Source organism: Amblyraja radiata, chromosome 27 (assembly GCF_010909765.2).
Source record: "Amblyraja radiata isolate CabotCenter1 chromosome 27, sAmbRad1.1.pri, whole genome shotgun sequence".
Taxonomy (NCBI): Eukaryota; Metazoa; Chordata; class Chondrichthyes; order Rajiformes; family Rajidae; genus Amblyraja; species Amblyraja radiata.
In genome coordinates this window covers 7,795,889-7,817,670 of record NC_045982.1, presented here as the reverse complement: position 1 = coordinate 7,817,670, position 21,782 = coordinate 7,795,889, and the positions used below count along the sequence as shown (strand labels likewise).

Genomic DNA, 21,782 nt, shown 5'->3' with positions numbered 1-21,782 from the left:
GGCTGATATGGCTAGGCGAATATTTTGGTTTAGTTTTTGTTTTATTAATATTATTGCTGTCACGTGTACCGAGGTCCAGTGAAAAGCTTTGTTTTGCCCGCTGTCCAAATGGATCAACTATCCCACATATAGAACAGGGAAACGTACCCCTTCTTCTACTCTTAATTTTCTTTCGTGCAAAGTTGCAGGATATTTTGAGAGGGCGGACGAGGCCTTAATTTAACGCCACACATAAAAGATGGCAAACAAAGGTTACTCCAGAACTACACGGGGTGTGTCACCAGCAGGTTAAAGCAGTGGAGTGAAATTCACATCCTACTGACTCAGCTAACAAGAGAGCTACTTACGGAGACACAGCACCTCCTCAAACTCAGGCATAATACAGTGAGTGGATTATGATCTATGTGTAATGCCTCAGCCAAGGTGGAGCATTGTTCTGGATTCTGCATCAGGGTATCAGGGTTGATGTTAGCATGAAACAATTGTACCCATGGATGAGATCAGTTGATTCATCACAGTACCCACTATGGCTCAAACTAAACTCGTGTGGAGATACAGTGTGGAAACTGGCACTTCGGCCTACCGAGTCCCCCGTACACTAGCACTACCCTGCACACTGGGGCCAAATTACAACTTTAACTGAAGCCAATTAGCCTACAAACCCCTAGGAAAATGCAGCACCCAGAGAAAACCCACGTGGCCATGGGGAGACTGTAAAAAGTCTGTACAGACAGCACCTGTACTCAGGATCGAACCCGGGTCTCTAGTGCTGTAAGGCAGTAACTCTACCGCTGTGCTGCCCCACTGCACAGGTATATAAAATTAAGAGAGGCATAGAGACAGAACCTCTCTCTCCACCTCCCCCAATCTCTTAAGGATGAAAAATAAATCAAATACCACAGGGTATAACTTTAAGATGAGGGGCAAAGTTTAAATGGATAGTGCAGGACACGTTTTTTTTAACACCCAAAAATGTGGCGAGTGTCTGGAACGTGCTGCCAGGGGTAGTGCTTGAGGCAGATATGAAAGTGACATTTAGGGGATGCTGTCAGGCAGCAACCGTGCCACTGTACCTACTTCCCTCTCCCCTGACTATCAGTCTGAAGAAGGGTCTCGACCCAAAACGTCGCCCATTCCTTCTCTCCAGAGGTGCTGCCTGTCCCGTTGAGTTACTCTTGCATTTTGTATCTCTTAACCAAATCAGATCCTATGGCTACTTGTTTCACAGTTTATGCATTTAATTTCTTATAACTATGACCGCACCCAAGAAGGAAAAATACTTCCATTGTGTCTGTGAAAAGGAGCAAGGATTGCTGGAACTGAAATCAGTGGGCAAAACTGATTTAAACCGAAGATAGGCACAAAATGCTGGCATAGCTCGACGGGACAGGCAGCATCTCTGGAGAGAAGGAGTGGGTGATGTTTTAGGTTGAGACCCTTCTTCAGATTAGAGTCAGGGGAAAGGGAAACGAGAGCTATAGACGGTGATGTAGCGAGATATAGAACAAATGAATGAAAAATATGCAAAAGGGAAACGATGATCAAGAAAAGGTGAGCCCATAATGGTCCATGTATATAGATACAGTGGCTGTACTCTGCAAAATGAGAGGAATAGATTGGGTAGATGCACAGAATCTCTAGCCCAGAGCAATGATCCTATAGCGGAGCAAGATAGACCACTAGATCAAGATAGACCACTCTTGCTAAATGCAATGGGCTGACGTGTAGTACGCAACGGAGCGGAACGTGGGCCTTTTTTTCATCCATTTCAGTAACCCGACCCGACCCGACCCGACCCGACCCGACTCGCAGTGTAATCAACGTTGCGGGGGAACAGTTTATGTTAATGAATTATAATTCTGAAAATGAGGAGAAGATTTTTATCAAAGAACTTTTATTTTTACGAGGATGTTTCCGTAACTGGCTTCTGTCTCCGCACTAGTATCTTTGCTCCGCTACGGGATCTTTGGTGCGGAGACGGAAGCCGGTTACGGAAATGGGGCCGAAAATTACCCATGTATCTGCCCATGACCGTACTATGTCTTTTTAGTCGAGTGGACCATCTTGCTTGCTATAGGATCTTTGGCCCAGAGTAAGACCAGAGCACACGGGTTCAGGGTGAAGGGGAAAAGACTTAATATAAATCTGAGGGGTAGCTTTTTCACACAAGGGGTGGTGGGTGTATGGAACAAGCTGCCAGATGAGGTAGTTGAAGCTGGGACTATCCCAACATTTAAGAAACAGTTAGACAGGTACATGGATAGGACAGGTTTGGAGGAATATGGACCTGAGCGCGGACAGGTAGGACTAGTGTAGCCCGTGGGACATGTTAGCCAGTCAGATTCAGATTCAGATTCAATTTTAATTGTCATTGTCAGTGTACAATACAGAGACAACGAAATGCATTTAGCATCTCCCTGGAAGAGCGACATAGCAAATGATTTGAATAAATAATAATAAGTGTCCGGGGGGGGGGGGGGGGGGGGGGTGATTGGCAGTCACCGAGGTACGTTGTTGAGTAGAGTGACAGCCGCCGGGAAGAAGCTGTTCCTGGACCTGCTGGTTCGGCAACGGAGAGACCTGTAGCGCCTCCCGGATGGTAGGAGGGTAAACAGTCCATGGTTGGGGTGAGAGCAGTCCTTGGCGATGCTGAGCGCCCTCCGCAGACAACGCTTGCTTTGGACAGACTCAATGGAGGGGAGCGAGGAACCGGTGATGCGTTGGGCAATTTTCACCACCCTCTGCAATGCCTTCCGGTCGGAGACAGAGCAGTTGCCATACCATACTGTGATGCAGTTGGTAAGGATGCTCTCGATGGTGCAGCGGTAGAAGTTCACCAGGATCTGAGGAGACAGATGGACCTTCTTCAGTCTCCTCACGAAGAAGAGACGCTGGTGAGCCTTCTTGATCAGAGTTGAGGTATTGTGGGTCCAAGAGATGTCATCGGAGATGTTGACTCCCAGGAACCTGAAGCTAAAAACACGTTCCACCTCCGTCCCGTTAATGTGGATGGGGGTGTGCGTGCCGCCCCTGGACTTCCTGAAGTCTACAATGAGCTCCTTGGTCTTCTTGGAGTTAAGGGCCAGGTTGTTGTCAGCGCACCATGCTGCTAAGTGCTGGACCTCCTCCCTGTAGGCCGACTCATCGTTGTTGCTGATGAGGCCAATCACCGTTGTATCATCTGCATACTTGATGATGGTGTTAGTACCATGTACAGGTGTGCAGTCATAGGTGAAGAGGGAGTAGAGGAGGGGGCTCAGCACACAGCCCTGTGGAACGCCGGTGTTCAGGGTGAGGGTTGAAGAGGTGTGCTTGTCTAACCTGACAGACTGGGGTCTGTTGGTTAGAAAGTCCAGTATCCAGTTGCAGAGGGAGCGGGCGATGTCCAGGTTACCGAGTTTGGTGATCAGTTTTGATGGTATAATGGTGTTGAATGCTGAGCTGTAATCGATGAACAGCATTCTTACGTAAGTGTCTCTGTTGTCGAGGTGGGAGAGGGCGGAGTGAAGTGCCGTTGAGATGGCATCCTCCGTACTCCTGTTCTTGTGGTGGACAAACTAATAGGGATCAAGTGTGGGGGGTAGGCAGCTTTTGAGGTGTGCCAGGACCAGCCTCTCGAAGCACTTGGTGATGATGGGGGTAAGTGCAACTGGGCGGAAGCCGTTGAGGCTTGCCGCAGTGGAGTGTTTTGGCACTGGCACGATGGAGGTGGTTTTAAGGCACGTGGGGACAACTGCTTGGGCAAGTGACAGGTTGAAGATGTCAGTCCAGACGTCTGTCAGCTGCGCAGCACAGGCCCTGAGCACGCGCCCGGGGATGCCGTCAGGGCCAGCAGCCTTACGTGCATTAGTCCTACTCAGTGCCACGTATACGTCGTCGGGGGTGAGTGTGAGGGGTTGGTGATCGGCAGGTAGCACAGCCTTGATGGCTGTCTCTAGATTGTCCCTGTCGAAGCGGCCATAGAAGTGGTTAAACTCCTCAAGGAAGGAGGCGTCGCTGGATGTGGGGGTGGTGTTGGAGGGTCTGTAGTCCGTGATGGCCTGGATGCCTTGCCACATGCGTCGGGGGTCGGAGTTGTTGTTGAAGTGCTCCTCAATCCTGAGCTTATGGCAGTGCTTGGCCTTCTTGATGCCCCTCTTCATGTTAGCCCTGGATGAACTGTAGGCTCGAGCATCGCCTGACCTGAAAGCGGTGTCCCGTGCTTTCAGCAGTAGCCTGACCTCGCTGTTCATCCATGGCTTCTGATTCGGGAATATGGTCACCTGTTTGAGGGAGATGACACTATTGATGGTGGAGTTTATAAAGTCCAGAACAGAGGATGTGTAGGAATCAATGTCCGTGTGGGAGTCAAGGGTGGCCTGGGCTGCAAACGCCTTCCAGTCAGTGTTTCCAAAACACTGCTGAAATGTGAAGTCCGCTTCCTCTGACCAGACTTTAACTGTCCTCACAGTTGGTTTAACCCGTCTGATGAGTGGGGAGTACTTAGGGAGCAGGAACAATGAGACGTGATCAGACTGACCAAGGTGGGGGAGGGGGATGGCTTTGTAAGCTTCAGCCATGTTGGTGTAGACTTTGTCCAATGTCTTGTCTACTCTAGTGGGGAAGGAGACATGTTGGTGGAATTTGGGGAGTACAGTCTTCAGGTTAGAGTGATTGAAGTCACCCGCAACAATGAAGGCTGCCTCGGGGTTGTGCGTCTGTTGATTGCTAATGGCAGTATGCAGCTCTTTCATTGCAAGCTTGGCATTAGCATCAGGAGGGATATAGGCTGCAGTCACAACAGTGGAGGTGAACTCTCTGGGCAGATAGAACGGTCTGCATCTAACCAAGAGGAACTCAAGGTTAGCTGAGCAGTGACTCTCGATGATGGTGGAGTCCGTGCACCATGCTTTATTTACATAAATGCACAGACCCCACCTCTGGTCAGTGTGGGCACGTTGGGCCGAAGGGCCACGCTGAATCACTCTATGACTATGACTCGTACTGACGATAAAGGAAGCAGGCCATTGTTAGCTGTTTGCTATGTGAGAAGGCAAATCTTCCAGCACCTTTACGAGTCTCAGTCTGAGGACGGGAAGCAATAAGCACAAGAATATTCATGGAGGCCACTTTTCGTGCAACTGTGTATATTTTCTCCGTCTTTGCGGTTTATTTACGTAGTGGCAACACACCATCTGTGCGAGTGACAGCTGGAATATGTTGCAGTCTAGTTGCCAGGAACCTCTGGGGGGAGAGGCGGGAGTGGAGGGAGGGATAGCGCTGGGAGTGCGGGGGGACCTTTTGATCCACGCTGGGTGGGTGAGCCTGATGTTAATCGCTGCGCCTCTCGCTCAGAGATATAACAAATATGCGGAGCGTTATTCTGAGTTCAAGACCACACATACTGCGTTGGACAGGCGTTGGATTACACAGGGAATTAACTATTTCATTATTGATCTGCACTTCCAAGTCGTGTCTCGGCGCAGTCCAGAATGAAGGATAAAAGGATAGAAATTGCATTTATAGCACCTTATACAAACACAGGGCATCGCAATTTGCATTTCTCCCACTGTTTGTTTTTCTCATGCCAGCTCTCGTGTAATGTCGGAGACGCAGCTGCCAATTTGTAAACAACCGGCTTCCACAAGTAAACGCACAGAGGTGTGGTACCCGAGGCTGAAAGGGATGAAGAGTTCTCCTGTTAGAATGAAATGAATGGAAGTTTGATGAGAATTATTCCCACCGCACATATATACGGGGGAGGGAGGGGGCACCGTGTTAGAGCTGCTGCCTCACAGCGCCAGAGACTCTGGTTCGATCCTGACTACCGGTGCTGTCTGTACGGAGTCTGTACATTGTTCCCTGTGACTGCGTGGATTTCCTCCCACATTGCAAAGACGTGCGGTTTTGTAGGTACATTGGGCCTCTGTAAATTGCCCCCCAGTGTGCAGGATACAACTAGTGTATGGGTGAAATCAGTTTACTCAACGCGAGCTGGTTGGGCGAATCTCTGGAGAAAGGGAATTGGCGACGTTTCGGGTAGAGACACTTCTTCAGACCCGAAACGTCGCCCACTCCTTTTCTCCGGAGATGCTGAGTTAATCCAGTATTTCTATTTTAAACCAGCATCTGCAGTTATTTCCTACTAGTTGGTTGAAAATGGGAATATATAACCTAAACCAATACTGCATAGATTTCTGTAATATTGAGATTTCCTCCTCAACCAAATTGGTTGTTCTTGTCGACCCCTTTGTGTTACTCCAGCACTTTTGTGTTTTGCTCAAGATTCCAGCACCTGCAGTTCAATCTCTGACCCGAAACGTCTCTTGGTTTCTCTGTCTGCAGAATTGGCATCGTAGGTCGGCACAGACACGATGGGCCGAAGTGCCTGTCCCTGTGATGTTCCATGTTCCCAGTTGCTGGTCGACTGGCTGAAATCTTACAGCCTTTTGTGTTTCAGTTTCAGATTCCAGCGCCTGCAATTTCATTTGTTTTCTAACAGAGCAGCCCCGAAACGTAGTGTTTCAGAAGGAACTGCAGATGCTGGAAAAATCGAAGGTAGACAAAAATGCTGGAGAAACTCAGCGGGTGAGGCAGCATCTATGGAGCGAAGGAAATAGGCAACTGCCTAAATCAGCAACTGCCTATTTCCTTCGTTCCAAAGATGCTGCCTCACCCGCTGAGTTTCTCCAGCATTTTTGTCTAGCCCTGAAGCGTATCTTTGTTAATAAAGCATAGCAATTAAATGACAAACTGCATTTTAAGGGAACAGAGATTCGGGCCCCACTCAGAACTCTCCCGTCAAACAAGATCCTGATAAATGATGTGTTTAAGAAGGAACTGCAGATGCTGGAAAATCGAAGGTACACAAAAAAGCTGGAGAAACTCAGCGGGTGCAGCAGCATTTCCTTCGCTCCATAGATGCTGCTGCACCCGCTGAGTTTCTCCAGCTTTTTTGTGTAACCTGATAAATGATCACGGGGACACAATTGTTCATCAACTTGGTTGGTCTGACACGTCGCTCCCTTGAATGAAATCCCCTGGTGGCCGAATGTGTAAACGCCAAGAGTCTTGCAACGTTTGGGAAAGTCTATATACGCGTCTTTACTTTGCAGATCCGCTGTGCTGAATCAGCAAGTTCTCCCCCCCCCACAAGTCGATTCTCTCTCACGCCATCCCTCCCCCACCCAAGTCGCTGAGTAACTTCAGCCCAAGGGGAAAGGTTGTTAAGTCGGGGCTGTGTGTGCCAGACATCATCTGCTACTGACTAATATCCAATAACTGCTACACACAGAATCACACATAAGTGCAATTTTCTCCCATGGTATGTTAATCCTAAATCAGCAATCAACTCGAGAACGTGGATAGGACAGGTTTAGAGGAATTCAGCGGGTCAGGTAACATCTCATAGAGTCATAGAGTCAAACAGTGTGGAAACAGGCCCTTCGGCCCAACTTGCCCATACCGGCCAACATGTCCCAACCACACTAGTCCCACTTGCTTGCGTTTATCCCATATGCCTCTAAACCCGAAGAGAGATACAAAATACTGGAGTAACTCAGCGTGACAGGCTATCCTGGTTGTCTAAAGCTGCCCTAGTTTAGTTTAGTTAGTTCGATGCTTATGGGCTAAACGCAAGCAAGTGGGACTAGTGTAGTTGGGACATGCTGGCCGGTGGGTGTATGGAACGAGCTGCCAGATGAGGTAGTTGAGGCAGGGACTATAGCAAGGTTTAAGAAACAATTAGACAACTACATGGATAGGACAGGTTTAGACAATAGACAATAGGTAGACAATAGACAATAGGTGCAGGAGTAGGCCATTCGGTCCTTCGAGCCAGCACCACCATTCAATGTGATCATGGCTGATCATCCCCAATCAGTACCCCGTTCCTGCCTTCGCCCCATATCCCCTGACTCCGCTATCTTTAAAAACCCTATCTAGCTCTCTCTTGAAAGTATCCAGAGAACCGACCTCCACCGCCCTCTGAAGCAGAGAATTCCACAACTGTGAGAAAAAGTGTTTCTTCGTCTCCGTTCTAAATGGCTTACCCCTTATTCTTAAACTGGCCCCTGGTTCTGGACTCCCCCAACATCGGAAACATGTTTCCTGCCTCTAGCGTGCCCAAACCCTTAATAATCTTGTTTAAAACCTTCCAAACTCCAGTTTCCTAGTTACCTAAATCCTGTCTCTACTGGTGTCCTATATCCCCTTTAGTAGTGCCCTTCCCTAAATCCCATTCACTACCCTTCACTAAATCCCCATTTACTAGTGCCCTTCACTAAATCCCCATTTACTAGTGCCCTTCACTAAATCCCCTTTAGCAGTGCCCTTCCCTAAATCCCCTTTAGTAGTGCCCTTCCCTAAATCCCCTTCACTAGTGCCCATAAACTGTGGAAATAAGAATGAAGTCAATCACCAGGAAATTCTAGGGTCTGGAAGCAATGTAGGGACTGTTCTTTGAAGCAATGAAGATGACTGTTTGGGATAGGATAGTGGAAGTTATCCACATGGACTTTAGTCCTTGTCCACATGTAAGGCATTTGACAAGGCCGCTCATGTTAGGCTGATCCAGAAGATGAAGGTAGATGGTATCCACAGTGATTTGGAACAGGTTTATCTGGGTGATAGTCGCTGGGTGTCAGTAACCAGTGGAGTTCCACAGTGCTGGGACTTCTGCTGTTTGTAACATAGATGAAAATGTAGATGAGTTGGTTAGTTCATTTGCAGGATTTTGGGAAGGTCTACAATAAACAGAGGGTTCAGTGAAGAGCCTCAGTAAACAGAGATATTTGGGTAAATATATGGGTTGTTCTCTACGTTTGCAGACAACATCAGGGTTGTTGTGGGTAGACACAGAATGCTGGAGTAACCAGGGCATCGGAGATGTCCTCATTCTTTAGGAGACGGGGGTTCCCCTCTTCCATTATACATGAGGTTCTCACTAGGGTCTCCTTGATATCCTGCAGCTCCACCTTCCACCAGCCGCCACTTATACCATATAACCCTCCAACATTTTCCCCACCTCCAACGGGATCCCACTACTGGCCACATCTTCCCATCTCCACCCCTTTCTGCTTTCCGCAGATCGTTCTCTCCGAAACTACCTAGTCCCTTCCCACCCAAACCCCCCTCTCCCCAAGTACTTTCCCCTTCAACCACAGGAGATGCAACACCTGCCCCTTTACCTCCCCCCTCGACTCCATCCTAGGACCAAAACAGTCTTTCCAGGTGAGGCAGAGGTTCACTTGCACCTCCTCCAACCTCATCAACTGTATCCGCTGTTCCAGGTGTCAACTTCTCTACATCGGAGAGACCAAGCGCAGGCTCGGCGATCGTTTTACTGAACACCTCCGTTCAGTCCGTCTTAACCCACCTGATCTCCCGGTTGCTCTGCACTTTAACTCCCCCTCCCATTCCCAATCTGACCTTACTGTCCTGGGCCTCCTCCACTGTCAGAGTGAGGCCCAGTCCAAATTGGAGGAACAGCATCTCATATTTCACTTGGGTAGTTTACACCCCAGCAGTATGAACATTGACTTCTCTAACTTCAGATAGCCTTTGCTTTCTCTCTCCATCCCCTCCCCCTTCCCAGTTCACCCACTAGTCTTACTGTCTCCGACTACATTCTTTGTACCCCCGTTCCTGCCTTCTCCCCATATCCCTTGACTTCGCTATCTTTAAGAGCTCTGTCTAACTTTCTCTTGACACACAACTCTCTCTTGGGATATGGGCCAAACGCAGGCAGGTGGGACTATAGTAGCTGGGATATGTTGGTCGGGTGGGCAAGTTGGGCCTGTTTCCTTGCTGTATGACTATGAGATGCTGCCTGACTTGCAGCACTTTGTGTTTTGACCAAAATGCATCTCTTCGGGACATGAAGACAGAGAAAGCAAAATACAGTATGTAAATACTATTTTAAAAAAAAATGAAGACAAACAAACTGCAGGTGTTTGAAAAAGTGAAATGAAAAAAAAAAAAAATTTGATTCCCTGAGATGAGGATTTGGGGCTTGAAATGTTAAATGTGTTTCTCTTTCCACAGAATGACAGATGTCTGACCTGCTGAGCGGTTTATTTAGGTGGGCCTGACAAAGGGTCTCGACCCGAAACGCCACCCATTCCTTCTCTCCAGGGATGCTGCCTGTCCCGCTGAGTTACTCCAGCATTTTGTGTCTATCTTTGGTGTGGTTTGTTTTGTAGTTATAACATGTTCTGTAGTTATAAATATGGACACCGGTTGTTAATATGTTAAAGCTGATGATGTATTAAAATGCAAAACACGTACGTATCTATCTATGATTGAGGGGCACACACACATACATATTCACATACATACACATATATGTATACACACATACATATACACATACATATGTATACATACATATACACACACAAACACACACACACATATATGTATACACGCACACATTCATACACACACACTTACATACACACTCACATACATATACATATACGTGATATCTGAAGGGTCTCGACCCTAAATGTCTACACATACATACTATACATACATTGACACATATACATACATGTACACACACACATACCCACATACATACATAGACACATATACATACATGTACACACAGTTAAACAGAAGGGTGAGGCCATGTGTTGCACAGAGAGGGTGTGATTTCGGCTCCCTCCCCTTCCTGCGCTGCCCAATGTTGCTTTAAATTGTATCCGACTCTAATCCACGTGACTCTGGCGAGGATTTTGATACGGAGTAACCCTGGCGCTTGGCTCGTTCAGAGTCGTGTATCAGAGTCTGGTGGAGACAGCAGGACCATTATACATTGGTTTCATTTATTATTTTCTTTAAAAAAAAAATATATATATAACACAAAATTAAAAAAAAAAACCCCCAACAGGAGCGAGGATGCCGGAACAGATCAGCGTCTCCGAGTTTGTCAGCGAGACTTTGGAAGACATCAACTCGCCGATTACCTCCAACTTTACATCGAAAATGACGAACTGCAGGAACACGGTGACTGCTCTGGAAGAGGTGCGCAACGCTAAAGTGCCGGGGGGGGGGGGGGGGGGGGGGGGGGTTTAAGAGGCAGCAACGCGGCTCTTTTGTACAACAGGATATTATTCATGTAGCTATTATTCAACATAGTCCCAGTTCTGCTCGCACTGGCGGCTTCTTGCCGTGGCTGGGATTTGTTTTTTGAGATTAGTCCTGAAACACTTTAGTTTATCTGGACATTCCCTTTCCTCTACCCTGTTTACGGGCCAAGGCAACGGGGGAACAAAGTCGCGTTTTATGCACTGACTGCTGTTTTTTTTCAAAAAGAAAGTGGAAGCGTTTTCTCGAGCAGGTGCCCCCCGTCTCGGGGAACTTTGTGCAGCTGCGGGTCGGGAATAATAGCAGTCACCAGTCAGGGTGGAGTGGAATGCCTTCAGTTCTCAATTCCCCCTTTCTGCCCCAGACGCTAATGCCTCCCTGACCTCGCCTCCCTGATAAACAAGAGGGTGGGCTCAGCAGGGCAAGGACTCGAGTGGATCTGAGTGAGCTACAGGGAGAGGTTGAACAGGCTGGGACTCTATTCCTTGGAGCGCAGGAGGACGAGGGGGGTTGGTGATCTTATTGAGGTGTATAAGATCATGAGAGGAATAGATCGGGCAGACACAGTCTCTTCCTCATAGCAGGGGGAATCGAAAACCAGAGAACACAGGTTTAAGGTGTGAGAGGAGAGGGGGAGGAGGGAGGGAGGGGGGAGATTGATAGGAATCTGCTGGGAAGACTTGTGCACAAAGGGTGGTGGTTGATTGGAACGAGTTGCTGGAGGAGGTGTTGAGGCAGGGACTATCGCAACGTTTAATAGAACATGGATAGGACAGGATTGGATGGATATGGGCCAAACGTAGGTAGGTGGGACTAGATTAGATATTTGTACTTTCTCCTGTGACAAGTCACAGTGTGATGCTTTGTTTAGCAAACCTAGGCATACAAAATCGTCATGTAAAGGGCTCTGACAAAGTTACAGAGTACCTTTGGGCATCCGACCTCGGGATTCGGACCTCCGGCATCGGCTCTCCGACGAGCGTAGATGGGGCATGTTGGTCGGTGTTGGGCCGAAGGGCCTGTTTTCACAATATGACTCCATGATATAATTATCATTTCCCCCCCTATTTTTAGCTTCTGTGTGTGTGTGTGTGCGCGCCTATTGATTATGATCTGGTCTACTGATACCACAATCAATGGCGATTCCAGTTTCAGTTTTGGAATCAAACCCAGGCAGGTCACCAGTTGAGCCAACACACATGATTGCCCTATGGTTGTGGTTATGAGTCACCAATCTAGAGATCATGAGTTCGAGTCCCAACATTTGCGAGCAGTGGAACCTAATGCCCCACATTTGATAACCAACTGACTATCAGGAGATCAGTTCATAAGGGAGAGGAGCAGAATTAGACCATTCAGCCCATCAAGTCTGCTCCGCCATTCAATCATGGCTGATCTATCTCTCCCTCCTAACCCCTTTCTCCTGCCTTATCCCCATTAACAACCGACACCCGCACTAATCAAGAATCTATCTATCTCTGCCTTAAAAATATCCATTGAGTTGGCTTCCATAGCCTTCTGTGGCAATGGAAACTCAAATCTTCTACTAAAGTGATAAAGCAAAGTTTTTAAAAAATGTAATCAAATGTTAACAAACTAAGCTACGAGGATGGGTGGGCAAAGGTTTGATCCAAGAGGTACATTTTGGGTGGAATCGTGGTATTTTGCTTGCGGTGGTGTGTGGAGATTTATGTTCAAGGCGCCAAGTCTAAATGAATCGAATAAACCGAGGATCTGTCCCAGCTAGTTGAGCTGCTATTTCACAAATCTGATCACCCAGCCTCAATACTGAACGACAGTCCAGGTTAGTTTATTGTCACGTGTACCAAGGTACAGTGAAAAGCTTTTGTTGCGTGCTAACCAGTCAGTGGAAAGGCTATACACGATTACAATCGTGACGTTCACAATGTGCGTGTAAAGGGAAAAGTCCGATCAAAGATAGTCCGACGGTCTGTAATGAGGTGGATAGTAGCTCAGGACCAAAGATCTTATAGCTATAAGATCTTTGCTCAGGACTGCTCAACCGTTGTTGGTAGGATGGTTCAGTTGCCTGATAACAGCTGGGAAGAAACTGTCCCGGAATCTAGAGGTGTGCGTTTTTGCACTTCTATACCTTTTGCCCGATGGGAGTGGGAGAAGAGGGAGTGGCCACGGTGCGACTCGTCCCTTGATTATGCTGCTCAAAGATCTTTGATGCTGCTGGCCTTGCCGAGGCAGCGTGAGGCACGAATGGAGTCGATGGAAGGGAGGCTGGTTTGTCTGATGGTCTGGGCTGCGTCCACAATTCGCTGCGATTTCTTGCGGTCTTGAATGGAGCTGTTCCCAAAACCAAGCTGTGATGGCTCCCGATAAAATGCTTCCTGTGGTGGCGCATCCATGCAGTGCTGACTGTGTGAAGTCTGCATGTTATCGATGTAAATGCATGGGCTGCTTCCAGGTGCTGCAGTTCCTTCCCACTTCATAAAGATGTGCAGCTTGGAGGATAATTGATGGCAGTAAATTGCCTCAACTGTGCAGGGAAATTGTAGAATCACGGGAGAGATGATGACAAGTGTGGGGAGAATAAAAGCAGGATTTGTGTAAACGTGTACTTGGTGGCTGAATGACCCGTTTCCATGACGTATGACGTGTCTCCTTAAGCAGAACAAGGCCAGTATTGATTGCCCATTGAAACTCACGGTAGGAAATATTGAATGGTTGCAGTACTTGTGAGTTTACTCACCAGTGGTTTGGGCAGGTTGTTCCAGATTTTTGCCCAAGTGAAAGGAAGCAAGTTCCTAGTCAGGATGATTTAGTTTAGTTCATTGTCACGTGTACCAAAGTACCAAAAGCTTTTGTTGCGTGCTAACCAGTCAAGTGGAAAGGCAATAGATCACAATCGAGCCATCCACAATATACAGATACATGATAATAACATATAGTGCAATATGAAGTCTGATTAAAGATAGAGGGTTTAGATAATTAGATAGAAAGATAGAAGATTTAGATAGAATTAGATAGAAACCCTGATTAAAGTTAGTGGGTTTCTAATGAGGAATATAATAGCCCAGGACAGCTCTCCAGTTGTTGGTTGGATGGTTCAGTTGCCTGATGAGAGCTGGGAAGAAAGCCACCCCGAATCTGGAGGTGTGTGTTTTCTCTAACTCTTGCCAGAGGGGAGAGGAGGGAGTGGCTGGGATGAGACTCATCCTTGATTATGCTGGTGGCCTTGCCCAGGCGGTGTGAGGTGTAAATGGAGTCAATGGAAGGGAGGTTGGTTTGTGTGGTGGTCTGGGCTGCGTCCACAATTCTCTGCGAATTTTTGTGGTCTTGGATGGCGCTGTTCCCAAACAATGCTGTGATGCATCCTGATAAAATGCTGACGGCGCATCTGTAGAAGTTGGTGAGAGTTGTTGGGGACATGCCGAACCTCCTAAGCCTTCTAAGGCAGTAGAGGCGTTGGTGTAATGATATAATAATAATACATTTTATTTAATGGGCGCCTTTCAGACATCTCAAGGACACCTTACATAGTAATCAGAATAACATATAATCGGAATATAACAAGTAATAAAGACATCACAGAGACACAAATTAAAAACAGAATTCAATCCAAAAACAGAAAATCAAAAACACAGTGTGAAGAGAGAGCAGCGGCAGCCAAAGCGCGCCAGCGTCCACTCTCTCTTCACGGCAGCCATCTTGGACACAGACCTACAGGACTACAATTAGACAAAAAAATCATCCCCCCACAGTGTGACTTCGAGAAGAACCGACGGGTGGAGATGTCTCATTCAGTGGATCTGCCGTGCACCCTCTCACCATTGTGCACAGTTGATGCAAGGAATGGTTTTTCTTTTGAAAAAATAGATGAGTTAATCATCAAACTTCAAGTGTTAATGAAGTTACAATCAGGGATGAAAGATTTTGGGCAGTCAGAGAATGAGACACAATATACCTAAACTTTGGCTTGCGTTTATAGCTTTATTATTTGGAATGTTGATAAGGTGAAGGTTTAGGGTGAAGAAACTCCTTGGATTGTTGGTGATTAGTAGCTTGGCAATGGTGTGTTAAAACTCAAGGGCTCGTGACTGGGCAATTTTGTTGGTCATAATTATTGCCAGTGACTTGTTTGTTGGGAGCTAGTTACTTGCCTGAATCCAGATGGTTTTTCTTGTGTCTGAGGTTGTGAACTATCTCATTATCTGTAGAATTGCTAGTAGACCCTAATGTACAATAATCTGTGAACATTCCCCCCCCCCTCCCCCTTTAGGGGTGGCATGGTGGCACAATGGTAGAACTACTGTCTCACTACTGCCAGAGACCCGAGTTCGACCCTGACCACTGTCTGTACAGAGTTTGTATGTTCTCCACGTGCCCACGTGGGTTTTCTCCAGGTGCTCCGGTTTCCTCCCACACTCCAAAGACGTCCAGGTTTATAGGTTTATTGGCTTTGGTTCAAAATTGTAAATTGTCCCTCGTGTGTAGGATAGTGGTAGTTTATGGGGATCACTGGTCAGTGTGTGGTCTCGGTGGGCCGAAGGCTCGGTTTCTGTGTTGTATCTCCAAGCTAAACTTCTGATGTTGCTGAGTCGGGAAGATCATGGTGAAGGAGCTGATGTTATTTGGCGTAGAATTTTGACCTTCAGTGACATTGAGACAAGTTGATCGGCTTCCCAAAACCAACTCCAATGTTAGTTTGTGCCCTGTATTGCTACAGCTGGTTGGGGTATTTATCCCTTTGCATTAATTTTATTAAGTCTCCTTAATCCTAGGCACTATAAAATATTGTCTCGATGTCAAGAGCAGTGGTTGTTCTCCAGCTCTCCCACAGCCTGCTGTCTCCATTTCTTCCTTTATTCCCCCTCCCGACACCAGTCTGAAGAAGGGTCTCGACCCGAAATGCCGCATATTCCTTCGCTCCATAGATGCTGCCTCACCCACTGAGTTTCTCCAGCTTTTTTGTCTACCTTCGATTTTTCTAGCATCTGCAGTTCTTTCTTAAACGCTGAGTTACTCCAGTACTTTGTGTCTATCTTGAGTATAAACCAGCATCTGCAGTTCCTTCTTATTTAAAAAAAAAAAAAACTCCATAACGATAACACATACTGGTTTGTAGGTTAATTGGCTTGGTATAATTGTAAATTGTCACTAGTATGTGTAGGATAGTGTTAGTGTGCGGGGATCGCTGGTTGGTGCGGACCACAGAAGGGCCTACTTCCGTGCTGTGTCTCTAAACTAAACTATAACTAAGGTAAACTATTGATTAGTTAGCAATGCTGTCACATTCAATGTCAAAAATGACGGGCATTTAAAGCAGCTTAAAGGAAATGATTTAAATGATATTTAACATTGGATATGGTACACCTGCTGATTTGGGTCTGCCAAGTCTGCATGTGGCAACTTTCCCCAATATTATGTGAGCAATCTGGTGCCAGTATGTGTTAGTTCCGGAGTTGTATCCGCACCTTGCATGCCCTGAAGCTGTTTGTAATAACTAGACTTCAAGGAAGCACTTTGTTGTTTAGTTGAGAGATTCATCATGGAAACGGGGCCCTTCGACCCACTGAGTCCGTGCCGACCAGCAATCTCCCAGACACTAGTTCCATCCAACACACCTGGGGACAATTTTCCAGACACCAATTAACCTGCACGTCTGTGGAATGTGGGAGGAAACTGGAGCTCCTGGAGAAATCCCATGTGGTCACAAGGAGAACCTCCAAACTCTGTAAAAAAAATAGCACCTGTAGTTAGGATCGAACCCGGGTCTCAGTTGCCTTAAAGACCTCAGGTGATACGGAACCACTGCATCCAATTAAGTACTTCCTTGAAATACAGTTATTAAAAATAACTTTCGTGATTCAAAGGTATCAAAGGTATTTTATTGGTCACATTCACATACACCTAGGTTTAGTGAAGTGAAGTGAAATGCTTGTTGCCATTTTGCAGCACATAAAGAAGGAATACAGACATAACATTAATAAGAGTTTTAAACATAAAGAACATCCCTCCACAATGGTTCCCACCATGAGGGAAGGCACAAAGTCCAGTCCCCAACCCCAGTTCACCCATAGTCGGGCCCATTGAGGCCTCCACAGTTGTCTCTACGGAGGCCCGATGTTCCAGGCCGTTCTCGCCGGGTGATGTCGCTCCGGCGTCGGGAGAGTCCTCTCAGCAGCTTGGGAACCCTGGAATGGCCGCTTCCGTACTGGAGGCCGTGGCTTCCAAAGCCAACAAGGCCGCGCCGGTTGGAGCTCCACAACTGGCGATCTCATCTAGAGATCCCAGGCTCCCGGTGTAAAGTTCAGCGCCGCCGCCCGCAGCTGGTTGCTCCACAGTCCCGCAGCTCCGCGATGTTTTCCTCAGCGATCTTCAGCTCACCGGAGTTCCAGCGCGGCGACCCGGGCAAGGCATCGCCCGCTCCGCGATAGCGCTCCAGCGCTGTGCCGCCGCCAAAGCCGAGGTTCTGGGCGGTCCCCGACAGGAAACACCGCTCCAGGCCCGCTGGTAGGCCGCGAGGACGGGTCGAAGCTGCAGCCCGGAGAAAAGCTGCCTCTCCGACCAGGTAGGGACCCTGAAAGGTAGTTTCCCCTTTCTCCCCCCCCCACCCCCACATAAAAAAGTCTAGACCTCCAAACAAAACACTTAACTAACTAAAATAAAAAATAAAAAGATGAAAAGACAGACAGCTGCTGGCTGGGCAGCCGTGCACAGGACAGCGCCCCCTACATGATTATAGAAGGGAATGTCAAGTGTAGCTAAAAATCAGGAGCCAAATTGAGGCAGTACAATGCCGCAGCTGTTGTGGTTGCAGGTAGTGGAAGCAGGTAGGGAGACTGACAAAAACCTCCGGGAACCGCACGGAAACCTTGGGTGGGGCACAAAGTCTCCAGAGGTTTCCGTTCGGGTTTCCTAAGTGGGACAGGGGCATTAAGCCCCTGTCCCACTTAGGAAACCCGAACGGAAACCTCTGGAGACTTTGCGCCCTACCCTAGGTTTCCGTGCGGTTCCCGGAGGTTGCAGGTGGTTGCTTGTGTGTGCTTTCATGTGGTAGGTTTTGGGGAATTTCTGTGGCTAGAGAACTCATTCTGAATTTCCCAGCTTGTTCTGTGGATATCAGTCACCACCTCTCACGTTAGTTACTTGGCATAGAAATGTAGAAGATCCTTGCGTTCCTTCCCTGTAGGTCTGTGCTGATATTTGCCCGAATGGTGATTGAAATGTCCAGGCGTCCAACTGACTGGTAGTGAAATTGCTCCATGGAATTTACCCTTATTTCACAAATAATTTCTTCAAGACTTGCATGAATGTTGGAAACCAGCCTTAACTGGATTGCCAGCAGATATTCACTGGAGTGGAAATGTTAAGGATGTGTTGGAGTGTTAGAAAATTGTCCTTGCCTGAATATTTCCGCCTGTGAATCACAAGATCTTTAAGAGAAACAGGGATGTTAAAAGTTACCCTGAAACTGAGGGAAGCAGCGGTAGAGTTGCTGCCTCCCAGTGTCAGAGACCCAGGTTCGGTCCTGACTACGGGTGCTGGCTGGATGGAATTTGTACGTTCTCCCCGTGACCTGTTTGGGTTTTCTTCAAGGTCTTCGGTTTCCTCCCACAGTCCAAAGACGTACAGGTTTGTAGGTTAATTGGCTTGGTGTTACGTGTAAATTGTCCCTAGTGTGTGTGTAGGGTAGTGTTGGTGTGCGGGGATCGCAGGTCAGAGCAGTCTCTGTGGACCAAAGGGCCTGTTTCCACGCTGTATCTCTAAACTAAACTTAAAAATAATGTTTTAAAAAGGAGACTTGGGCACCTCTACACATTTCTGCCTCCCATGTCCACAGTTATACCATGTCTTGCCCTCGCAAGCTTATCAGGATTTAATTGCATCTCATATCTTGCAAATGTGTTGCAGTGCTCCTCTTCTTGGGAGTACGTAATTGCTGCATGACAAGTTTGCATTATCGATGAGATGGTCGGCATTTAGAGCAGAAGCATTAAAAAATAGGGCTCAATGAATGTCTCTTGAATTTTTGAAAGTTGATCGAATTACCCTTGTTTACACTCCAACCAGTCCTTGCTCCACGTGGCTGATGTCTCCAGCGGCTCCAACTCCAAAAGAATTAGGCCATTCGGCCCATCAAGTCTACTCCGCCATTCAATCATGGCTGATCTCTGCCTCCTAATCCCATTTTCCTGCCTTATCCCCATAACCCTTCACACCCGTTCTAATCAAGAATTTGGCTTTCTCTGCCTTAAGCATATCCACTGACTTGGCCTCCACAGCCCTTTGTGGCAATGAGTTCCACAGATTACCTACCCTTTGACTAAAGAAGTTCCTCCTCACCTCCTTTCTAAAAGATCGCCCTTTAGAAACATAGAAAATAGGTGCAGAAGTAGGCCATTCGGCCCTTCGAGCCTGCACCGCCATTCAATATGATCATGGCTGATCATCCAACTCAGTATCCTGTACCTGCCTTCTCTCCATACCCCCTGATTCCGTTAGCCACAAGGGCCACATCTAACTCCCTCTTAAATATAGCCAATGAACTGGCCTCTGTTTAATTCTGAGGCTCTTCCAACATCCTTTCCACATCCACTCTATCTACGCCTTTCATTATTCTGTAAGTTTCAATGAGGTCCACCCTCAGCCTTCTAAACTCCAGCGAGTAGACGCTCAGTGCCGTCAAACGCTCATCCAATCCCAACCCACTCATTCCTGGAATCATTTGTGAAAATCCCCTCTGGCTCCCTCCAGGTTCTGTGGTCCGCCGAGCCTTCGTGTCCTCCGGGTGGGTCCCTGGATCGGCGGCCATGGTATCTCGGGAAGGCCTCTGCCGCTGCGCAACACCTCAGGAAGGTCCAGCACCAGTTGTGCTACTTGTAGAGCCGCTGCCTCATAGCGCCAGAGACCCGAGTTCAATCCCGACCTCTGCTGTCTGTGTGGAGTTTGCATGTTCTTCCTGCCACTGTCTGAGTTTCCTCCCACATCCCAAAGACATGCAAGTTGATTGGCCATTGTCAATTGTTCCTAGTGTGTAGGTTGGTGAGTGGTAGAATCAGGGAGAATTGATAAGAATGTGAATGTGGAATAAAATGTGGGGTTCCTGTAAAGAGGTGGCTGATGATCGGTGTGGACTAGGTGGGCAGTATCCATGCAGTATCTCTCTCTGACTCCTGATCACTCAAGCGACAAACCTCCCAGGTCTGTACTGAAGTCTTTGGAGACAAGCAGAAGCTGTATTAGTATTTGGACCCTTGGGAGGGGGAGGGTGTGTTTCCATTGGATAGGTTGGGTCCCAAACAATGCATCTCCCTCCTTGGAAGTGACATGTTGGTTCGGGACCAAGAGTCGGTTCAGACTTGAGCAAAATACTAAGTACTGGAGGAGAGTCCCGACCCTGTCCATTCCCTCCACAGATGCTGTCCAACACACTGGGCGGCACGGTGGCGCAACGGTAGAGTTGTTGCCTTGCGGCGCCAGAGACACGGGTTTCCATCTTGATCACGGGTGCTGCCTGACCGGAGTTTGTATGTTCCCCCCGTGACCTGCGTGGGTTTTACTCACGGTGTACCCGCACACTCCAAAGACGTGCAGGTTTATAGGTTAATTGGGCTTGGTGTAATTGCAAATTGTTCCTAATGTGTGTAGGAAAGTCCTAGGGTGTGGGGATCGCTGGTCGGCGGTGACTCGGTGGGCCGAAGGGCCTGTTTCCTCGCTGTATCTCCAAACTAAACTAAACACTGAGCTGCTCCAGCACTTTAGGTTTTGCTCAAGATTCCAGGATCCGCAGATCCCCTCCTTTGATGCTTCTGCATCTTCCTATTTAAGACTCTGCTTTGTAATATATTTTTCTTATCCGATGCCTTTGTTCTATGGCGATGCCTTGCCATAGAGGGAGTACAGAGAAGGTTCACCAGACTGATTCCTGGGATGGCAGGACTTTCATATGAAGAAAGACTGGATAGACTCGGCTTGTACTCGCTAGAATTTAGAAGATTGAGGGGGGATCTTATAGAAACGTACAAAATTCTTAAGGTTGGACAGGCTAGATGCAGGAAGATTGTTCCCGATGTTGGGGAAGTCCAGAACAAGGGGTCACAGTTTAAGGGTAAGGGGGAAGTCTTTTAGGACCGAGATGAGAAGAAAAATGTTCACACAGAGAGTGGTGAATCTGTGGAATTCTCTGCCACAGAAGGTAGTTGAGGCCAGTTCATTGGCTATATTTAAGAGGGAGTTAGATGTGGCCCTTGTGGCTAAGGGGATCAGGGGGTATGGAGAGAAGGCAGGTACAGGATACTGAGATGGTTGATCAGCCATGATCATATTGAATGGCGGTGCAGGCTCGAAGGGCCGAATGGCCTATTCCTGCACCTATTTTCTATGTTTCTATGTTTCTCTTGTTGTTGCATATCCTCTCCTGGCTCAGAACTGAAGCCAATAATTTCCCATTGTTTGATCCACATGAAAATATTTGGGATGTTTTAACGGTGTATGAAACGGGACTGAATAAATGCGTTTGGTTGTTGATTTTCCATCAGATCTACTGGTGGGTCAGTGGAAATTGGCTTGGATGTAGATTAAAAAAAAAAAATCCTTTCCTGCTAAGCCAGTCAGGCAATGATCTCAGTGGTGCCTGTTGATGAAGGATGGTTTGGACAAGGGAGATGTGAGTCATATTCGGAAAGCCTGAAAGAAGTCCCTTATGTAATACACACTTAAACATCACATTCAATCCT

At 47.5% G+C, this 21,782-nt stretch overlaps 1 protein-coding gene across 2 annotated transcripts in view; it reads left to right on the top strand.

Annotated features, from left to right (window-relative positions):
• The first annotated feature begins 10,693 nt into the window (after positions 1-10,693).
• The window catches only part of LOC116988372 (arf-GAP with SH3 domain, ANK repeat and PH domain-containing protein 2-like), an 83,820-nt gene continuing 72,731 nt past the window's right edge, over positions 10,694-21,782 (top strand). For both annotated transcript variants that reach the window (XM_033045029.1, XM_033045028.1), the window contains exon 1: positions 10,694-11,007. In XM_033045029.1, coding sequence (XP_032900920.1) covers positions 10,882-11,007 — 126 coding nt within the window. In that variant the 5' untranslated portion in view covers positions 10,694-10,881. The remainder of the gene's footprint in view (positions 11,008-21,782) is intronic.